General features: G+C 53.5%; 1 gene segment (V, D, J or C); it reads right to left on the bottom strand.

Annotated features, from left to right (window-relative positions):
• Positions 1-3,640: 3,640 nt before the first annotated feature.
• LOC127686865 (Ig epsilon chain C region-like) lies at positions 3,641-8,846 on the bottom strand. The segment is given in 5 exon segments: positions 3,641-4,089; positions 4,174-4,497; positions 4,580-4,894; positions 5,072-5,353; positions 8,786-8,846. Coding segments are annotated over 5 exon segments (1,329 nt in total).
• Between the last annotated feature and the right edge of the window lie 374 nt (positions 8,847-9,220).

The following is a 9,220-nucleotide window of genomic DNA, read 5'->3' as shown; positions in this document are numbered from 1 at the left end:
AGGACTACAGGGTGGGCCAAGCCTGGGCTTCCTGAGACAGTGTGCGTCTGAGTACGAGACTGAGCAGATCTGTATTTTACAGTATCGTGTGTGTGTGTGTGTGTGTGTGTGTGTGTGTGTGCCCATGTGTGTGTGTGCCCATGCGTTCACATGCACGCATGTCTGCCACATGAGTCCGTCCACGCAAACTCTGTGCCTTTGTTGTCTGGGCCCTACTCTGAGGCCCGTAGAAGCCAGACTCCACAGCACAGGGCTCAGATGCCTGGGAGCTATATTTCTCTTAGTTTCTCCAAAGTCCTGTGGTGCTGAGCTTGACACCCCAATGTGGACCTCCTTGTGAGACTGTTACCACTTGTGATGACAAGGGTATTTGGCCACATTGTGATCCTCGAAATGGTCTAAGTAGTTCTCATGCCTTCCTTTACCCAGGGTCCATCAGGGCCACACCCACTCTAGCATCCTCCTTACTAGAAGTAAGGAGGATTACCATTGAAGCATTTTCTATAGAAAAACCACTGACTACTGGGTTTGTCCATCCCATGAAGAGGTCTTTCTTCTTCTTAGTTCCCAAGCAAGCCCTACATGTGAGAGAGGCCTGTCTTTTGTCATGTGAGGGCATGTCCCAAGGATGGTACCATCAGAGTTGGATGGCTCCTGCACACTCGTGTGCCGTCACCTAATCCCTCTACTGTCCTAACTGGGGTCAGGGTACTGGCCTGTCAGTCTGCACTTAGTGTGTGGATAGCTTGTGGTCTTGAAGAGTGACCTGCAGCCAGGTTCCCACCAGGGCCCAGTCCCGATTCCACCATTAGCTCCCCTGGCTTTGCCCTTCACGTCAGCCTAAGAAGTGGGAGGTGGGTCTGGGAGGAGGTCAGCAGGAATGATGGACCAGGTGGAGACTGGGCCAGAACTCTGAGATTTGAGGAGGATCGCACGGAGGTGGCTGCTAGATCCCCACGCTTTTTACCATTTGGTCCTTGTTCATGTTCTTGGGACCTGTCATCACAATGGTGGCCTTAAATATCTTCTCAAAGTACTCTCAGGAGTTTTGGAAAAGAACTTTACTGAGGAGCCCAGAGACAAAGTAGGACTGCCAGGCTGGGGCTGGGGTTGATGGGGCCTCAGGGTTGGAGTCTGCTGCTGCCCTGTGGGAGGCTTCTTATCTTGCAGTAGCACTGTCTGCCTAGGCTAGGGGTCTGAAGCGTGCTCCTTTCAGTTTTGTAGACTCAGCCCAGAATGCCTGTCTGTCTCTTTATTCTTCAGAGACCAAGGCCTGCATGGAAAGGCTGGGTTCTGTCTGGAGGCAGTGGGGCAGAATTCCTTCTGAGGAGCCAGCTCTGGAGTTTGGGCTGATTCAGAGTGTTCCAGCTTTGACTCTGTGCCCTAGGTGGGGCCTAGTGGGGACTCTAGGCCCTGGGTTCTTGTGTTTTTGCCCTTATTCAGGCAAAATGTAGTGACCCCGATGCCCACAGACCTGGGATGAGCCCAGGTGGCCAGCATCTGGTAGGTCAAACTGATGAGGGACAGATGTTCTAAGTCTTGTCTCACAGTATCTGTGTAGGACATTTGGTGCCTGGAGCTGCAACTTTCTGGATGCCGATTTTTCATCAACTCTGGCGCCTTTAGGGGTCTCTGGTCCCTGCTATCAGCCAGGGCAAGCAGGCACCTCAGGAGGCTCAGCACAAACGGCTGCCGGCCTGTATGGGTGCTGGCATTGCCTATGCCCTGGTCTGGAGGATGTTGGCATAGTCTTGGAAGGCCTGGGGTATATCCTGCATCGGTGTGGAGAAGACCCACTTCACCTGGGGGAAAGGTGTACGTGAGGATGGCTCTGCAGCTTGGCCTAGCCCTCCCTGGCCCACCCGCTGAGGTGCAGGATCCCACCTTGAGGACGGTGACAGTGGCCCCATAGCTCACACTGAGCAGGAACAGGCTGATGAAGATACAAGTGCTGGTCCATAGCTCTTCCAGCTCCTGGCCTTCCACCTCTTCGATACATAGGTCCTGGAGGTCTAGCTCTGGGATGGGGGGCACCAGCCAGTTAGCTTCCCAGACTCCAGGTAGCAATGGGGATGGGGTAGATACCACACTGGTCTCAGGCAGTCCTGATGGAGCTGGAGTGGCAGAGGTCACCATCCCACCTGCTCTGGGACTGCTCCAAGTCTCTGTCTAGCCCTGGAGGCAGATGTCCTCTCCCCCCTGACCCTGACTGTTCATTCCCTATTTCTACTCCGGTGCCCACAGTGACCTGACATCCTTCACCATCAACAGGGCTGTTGCTAAACCAGAGAGCATGATGAAGTCTACCTGTGGCGTGTGTGTGTGTGTGTGTGTGTGTGTGTGTGTATCTGACTGTCTTAGGGTCTTCTGGCCACAGGGTGTCTCTACACAGCCCATAGAATTGTCTTTTGCTCAGATAGTGCCCAGGGCCCTTCAGGAAGGGCTCTGAGCTCATAGGTCCATTTCCAGGGCCTGCATGCACGCTCTGGCTCCGGGAATCTTGGCTGTGGCATCTGAGGAGCAGATCAGGTCACATGGACTCTAAAGCAGACTTGGGGCCTTCTAGGGGCTCTACTCCTGCCCTAGTCTCCTCGTTGTCTGGTTTACGACTCTCACCAGACAGCCCATCTTTCTGTCTCTGGTTTCCCACATCTCAGGCCTCCACCCTCCTCCATCTCTCATGGCCTGAGGTGGGCCAAAGTATACGACTTGGTCTGGAGGCTGAGGTGCTGGTTGACTCTGCCATTGGTGATCTTCAGAGGTATCTCAGACTCAAAGGCTAGACACTTATCTCTGGATATGGTAGGTGTGTGTGGGCTCCTTTGTGTGCATGTGTGTGTACAAGATGGGAGCCACTGGTCTCAGGCGTGTAAGCCATATGTGCTGGTGGTTGGGCATGGACTGTCTCGGCCCTGGTCTTATCCTTCTGGGCCTGGGATGGATGTGCAGCTAGCTTTAGACTATTGCTAAATCAGAGAGAACAATGAAGCCTCTCTCCCTCTCTCTCTCTCTCTCTCTCTCTCTCTCTCTCTCTCTCTCTCTCTGTGTGCGCGTGCGCGCGCGCGCGCGCGTGTGTGTGTGTGTGTGTGTGTATACATACACATGTGCTCGAGAACATGGCATAGATGGGGGAACCTGACTGTGTGAGGCTGGCAGCCCATTCTGATCCTCGGGATGAATTTGGGTTGGAGTGAGGCTGGGCAGTAAGATGAGGAGCACCAGGTTCTGATCCGGGCCTGGCATGATCGTATGCTGAGTCAGAGGGAAGGGGCAGGACCATGCAGAGTCCTGCCTTCCTAGACGTTGATTTTGGCTGTCCCTCTACATGAAGGGGTTTAGTACCCCGGAATACCTGGGAGCAGGAGCTTGCAAGACTGAGGTTGGTTCATTTTAGCTATATCTCTAGAGACCACCTCTCTGGCTCTTTGGACCTCTTTTAGGTGCATGATATACAGTGAAGGGTGGGAAGGACCAGGGGCACCTATGCTGAGGCCCTGTGATGTTCTATTTGCCAAAACCCCAATGCATAGACAGATGGGTAAGCCATGCTTCCCTACTGCCCCTCTCTTGGGGTGTCCCTTTCAGGCCAAGAGAACTTTTTGCCCACAACCTGCCTTCCCCAAGAACAGGCACCCAGGGCTCTAATCAGGCACTGAGTGTTTATTGGGATAGCTTCCTGGTGTTACAACAGCGAGGGGATGTCTGCCATCCACCTTCCCCACCACAGCTACACTGAGGCCTGGGAGGAACGGAGGGAGGCATTACCAGGGCTCTTGGATATTGTTTTATCCAGCTTCCTGGGCTCCCGAAGTGCTTCGTGGATCACTCGGCAGGTGAACTGTTTCCCCGGTGTCCAGAGTGCCTTGGTGATCTCCAGGCGGCTGAAGATGAAGAAACCTTGATTGGAGCCATTGGACTTTAGAGGCGTCGTGGTACTGTGATGACTGTTTGTGATCTTGCCATCCTGCAGCCACTGCACAGAGATATCCTCAGGGAAGAAGTTCTGGATCAAGCAGGTGAGTGTGCGTTTGTCCTTGCTCTCCTCCTCTGGGGGTGGGAACACATATACCTCGGGGGCTGAGCGCTTGCCTGTGGGCAGACATGAGCTAACCAGTTAACCATGCTCCCTGAACATGAAGAAGGGCTGGCCCACTCTCCATCCTCTGTGCTTACCTTGGGCCTTGGTGATGGAACGCACAATGGGCCTGGGAAAGTCAGGGTGGGTTACTATGCACTTATAGCCTATGCCATCAATCCAGTCCTTGGCATCCACTGACAGGGTGGAGGTGATACTGGTTGTGGCATTCCGGTGCTTGGTGGACTTCTGGAATGCTGAGCCTGCAGGCAACCTCTTGCGCTCTTGGGCCCATGTCACGATGACATTTTCCTCACTTTCTAGGTCCACCACCAGACAGGTAAGCTTTGGAGACATCTTTTCATACAGGTCTAGGGGGCTGGGTGGGATTAGGTAGGTATTCACACCCCGTGGCGCATCGTCTGTTGGGGAAGAAGAGCTGTGTGAGAGACTGCCTTTCCCTCAGAACTCTGAGGTCTGGGCATTGGGCAAGCGTGGGCCTACCTGAGCATCTCTGAGTGTAGGCCTCATAGTTCATGCCTTGGGACATGACGTTGCAGGTGAAGTTGCTTCCAGATAGCCATTCGTGCTGGGTGATATTGAGTAGACTGTAGGTAGAGGCTAGTTTGCCTTCCTTCTTGATTAGGACATTTTGTGCAAATGTATCACGCATCTTCTCTCCATTCTTTAGCCAGCTGACAGTGACATCGTTTAGGATGTGGTCATAAATGAAGCAGTACAACTGGATGGTGGGGTGGAATGCTTCGGACTCACAAGCTGAATGGAGTAGCTTCAAGGTGGGCTTAGTGATGTTGACACCTGGCAGAGGCAGAGAGCTGTGAGTATCCCTGCAGCCTTGTGTCCCCCCAAGCCTCAGCCCAGACCCCCGAGTATGTTGGGTCCCCCACCCTTCTGTCATAGGTATGTATGAGTGGTCCTTCCTGCTCTGACCATGTTCTCTCTTGTGGTAACTGTAGCCAGCCCAGCCCTACTTACATGGGATGGTCACATTCTTGTCGAATGAGGTTGGAGCGTGTGTCACGTGGCAAGTGAAGTACTTGGCTGACTTGCCGCAGCCGGTCACTTGGCTGGTGGTGGTGATGGCGTTGAGCTCAGAGCCGAGGGCAGGGAAGTTCCTGGTGCTCATGTTCAGGGAGTCTGAGTACCAGGTCACAGTCACCGGATCAGGGAAGTAGTTCTTTATCAGGCATCCCACTGTCATGGAAGCGTCGCCATTGCAGGGCTTCAAGGGGTAGAGAGAAGGAGGCTTGCTAGAGGCTGTGAGACAGGAAAGACCGAGGTTAGACTTGTTTAGAGCACTGATGTGGGGGGACTAATTAGGGCAGCGTGAGGGCTCTGGGGACCCTATTCTAGCCTAGGAGACAGATAGCCAGACTCCTTCTGGGTCTTGTCTTTATTCTCTAAACCCAAACACAGACCCAGGGAGCCCCCTGATTCCTTACACCCTGCCAGGTTTGCTCCCTCACTGCCCCTGGCTGGCTTAGCACAGGGACTTAGCACTGGGCATGAGTTTTGGAGGAGGAGTCAAACTTGCCCTCTTTCTTGATTGGGAAATGTTGTGGATATGCGTTAGGTATCTCCTGTCTGTCTTTTAAACCAGGTGACAGTGACATCATCTAGGGTATGTCCATAAATGAAGCAGGAGAGCTGGGTGGCAGACTGGAAGCCATTAGGGTCTCAGGATGAATGGAGTAGCTTTAAAGGTGGGCTGTGTGATGTTGACAGAGGAACGAGGCTGTCCTTTAAGCCCTGGACACAGGTACCCCACAGGACCTGGGGACCCAGAGATCCAATGAATTACCATTGTCTCTTCTGTCTCCACTCTTGGGACCTGGGGATTCAGAGATTTCCCAAGACCACCAGTTTCTTGGTGAGATACATTAAATCTGTTTTGGGACACATTGAGGACAGAAAATGTGAGACCCTTGTTTTCTAGGGCTGTTGGTCTCAGACGCTCAGACACAGGAGGCTCTCTGCTTTACCACAGGCTAACCCACATAGTGTTCTTCCTCCCAGATGACCTCTGTGGATCTCAGACAACACATAGTTAGAGAATACAACCACTTCAGAAGCCACCTTATGTAGACATTCTCACACACCCATGACATTCTCCTGAGCATGAGACCTAGTTCAGCTCTGGGCCAGGTCCTCAGAAAGCACAGGATATCTCTGCTAAGCCCCATTAGCTCTACCTACCCAGTCTAGCTGTGTCCTATTGTTGTATCCTACAATGGGGCAACCTTCTTGGAGGACAGTTAAAACACCCACAAATAATTTCAAGCATTCTATCTTAAACACAGTTCAGTTCAGCACCAGAAAGTTCAACTAGACCAAAAGACCTCTAATAGTTTGGCCTAGTCCAGAACAACATAGCTTGGCTTAGCTCTTAACTCCTCCTCGCCTGGCCAGTCCCAGCTTAGCTCGTTTAGTGCAGTCCAGGCCAGTCCAGGCCAGTCCATGCCAGTCCACCCCAGCCTGTCCCAACTCAGATCAACAAACTCATCCAGCCTGGCAGAGCTCAGCACAGCCTACTCCACTCAGCCCAACCCCACCCAGTTTAGGTCAGTCCAGAACAGCCTAGAATGGTCTAGAACTGCCCAACTCAGTTCATCTCATAGCTCAACTCTGCTTAGCCTAGTAGAGCTCAGCTCGGCCCAGTTTACCTCTGCCCAGATCAGATTAGAACAGTAACTCTAGCTCAACCTAGCTTGTCCCAACCCAGTCTAGTTCATCTCAGTACAGTTGCAGTTGAGCCTGGCTCAGCCTAGCTCAGCCAGGCCCAGTTGACTCTTACTCCAGCTAAACTCAAACCAGTTCAGCCAGCTCAACTCATTCCAGTTAATCTAAGTTCAGCTCAGCACAGCTCGCGCACCCTAGTATAGCTCAGCCATCTTATGGAAGCCCAGCCCAGCTTATCTCAGGTAAATTCAGCCTAGACTAGTTCAGACCAGTTTAGCCTAGTTCATTCCAGCCCAGCCTCACCCAGCCCCTCCTTAGCCCCACTCAACTCAGCTTAGCTCAGACCAGTCCAGCCCAGCTCAGGCCAGCTCGGTTTAGCCCAACCCAGTCCAGTCCAACAAAATCCACCTTGGCCCAACCCAGCCCAGCTCAGCATAGTCCGCCCAAGGTAGCTCAGCCCAGTTCAACCCAACCCAACCTAGCTCAGCTCAGACTATCTCAGCCTTCCTCAGCTGAGCTCAGTTTAGTTCAGTTCAGCACAGCACAGCACAGCCTTCCTCATGTCAGCCTAGCCCAGCCCACCTCAAGCAAGACCAGCCTCGCTCAGCCCAGATCAGCTCCTCAAACCTAGCTCAGCCCAGTCCAGCTAAGCTCAGTCTAGTGCAATCCAGTTCAGCCTAGCCCAGCCCAACCTACCCCAGACAAGACCAGCTCAACTCAGCTTAGCTCAGTCCGGCTAAGCTTAGTGTAGCTCAATCCAGTCCAGTCTAGCCCAGCCCAGTTCAGCCAAGCTAAACTCAGCTCAGCTTAGCCTAGCTCAATCTAGCTCAGATCAGGCCAGATTAGTCCTGCTTCGCCCAGTTCACCCAAGATAGCCTAGCCTAGTCTGGTCCAGCCCAGGTTAACTCAGTGTAGTCCAGCTGAGACCAGCCCTGCACGGTTCAGCCCAGACCAGGCCAGCTCAGGTCAGCCTAGCCCAGTTTAGCCCAGTCCAGTTTAGTCTAGCCAGCCCAGTTCATCTCAACTGAGTATACCCCCATCTAGCTCAGGCTAGCCCATCTCAGTCCAGACCAGACCAACTCATCTCAGCTGAATATACACCATCTAGCTCAGTCCAGCATTGTTCAGCCTAGCCCTGCCCAGCCCAGCTCAGCCTTGCCTAGCTAAACATAGCTAAACCTAGCTAGGCCTGCTTCGGCCTGCTGAGCCCATCCCAGCCCATCCCAGCTCAAATGAGCTCTGCCCAGCCCACTCTTGCCCAGTCCAGCCAGTCCAGCTCAGCCCAGTCCAGCCAGTCCAGCTCAGCCTAGCCCAGCCTACCCTAGCTCAGGCCAGGTTAGTGCAGCCCAGCCCAGCTCAGCCCAGCCCAGTCCTGCTTAGTGCAGCTCAGCCCAGCCCAGCCCTGCCCTGCTTAACCCAGCTCAGGGTAGTCTAGCCTAGTCTGATTCAGCTCAGCCCAACTTAACCTGGTTTAAGCTGGTTCAGCCTACTCCAGGCCAGTCCAGCCCAAACTAGTCCATCCCACTGCGCTTCCCTCATCCCGGCTCAGTCCAGCCCAGTGCAGCACAGACCCCACCCAACTTAGGCCAGTGCTGCCCAGGTCAGCCCAGCTGTGGACTCTCCTCTTTGTTGTTAGTTCATCACAGGGCAATTGCTTGCTGTCATTTGCTGTCTCTGACGTTTGTCATTGCATCCTTGTCTGATGGCTTGCTGGCCAGTTCCTATCCAGCCTCTCCTGGGGTTTTTGAGCGTCTCATTACATCTTCAGTCTACCTTGGTTCAGCCCTGTCTGGTTGAGATCCACACTCTCCTGTCTTTGTGGGTAGCTGTAGCAGTTTCTAATATCTGTTGTGCCTTAATGCAGGGGAAGTGATAGCCAAAGGCTGGCCAAGACACTGTCCATGTTAGAAGGTAGTCCAGGTGTCCCCTTCCCCATCCAGGACCCTATAACCTGTTTGTCCCTTCTCCTTAGGCAAGCCCTTTTGCCCAGGGTCCCATGGGCTGTAATACCTGAGATCCTCTGGTAAGCAGCTGTGGTTGGCAAGGCTGTTCTCATTCGCAGCCATCTCCTGTGCCTGTACAGGCTCCCAGACGCTGCGAATCTCTAGTAACCATTAATGCATGCCCAGATGGTAGTACCTAGGGGCCGCTCTGCCTCAGTGCCCTCAGCTAGAAGTGGGGTGGGAACCCCCGTCCTTAGCAGTCTTGGAAGTTCCCTTTTTATTCTGTTCTTGGGAAGTTGACTAAGGGACAGCGGGGGTCTCAGGTGAGGCCTCTTTCTAGGAGACACACCTGCACGCTCTGGTCAAGGCACTTTCCTCTCTGTTGTCTGGTCCCAGGTTTTCTCTGCACAGTTCTCATGTTAAAGCCTTGCATGTACCTGCAGCCACCGTTCCTGGAGTGCCACTGCCCACGGGAGGGACTGGACCCTAGCCATTGCTTTTT

Source organism: Apodemus sylvaticus, chromosome 6 (genome assembly GCF_947179515.1).
Source record: "Apodemus sylvaticus chromosome 6, mApoSyl1.1, whole genome shotgun sequence".
Taxonomy (NCBI): Eukaryota; Metazoa; Chordata; class Mammalia; order Rodentia; family Muridae; genus Apodemus; species Apodemus sylvaticus.
Note: the sequence above shows the minus strand (reverse complement) of the source record. Positions and strands in the feature narration are given on the sequence as shown.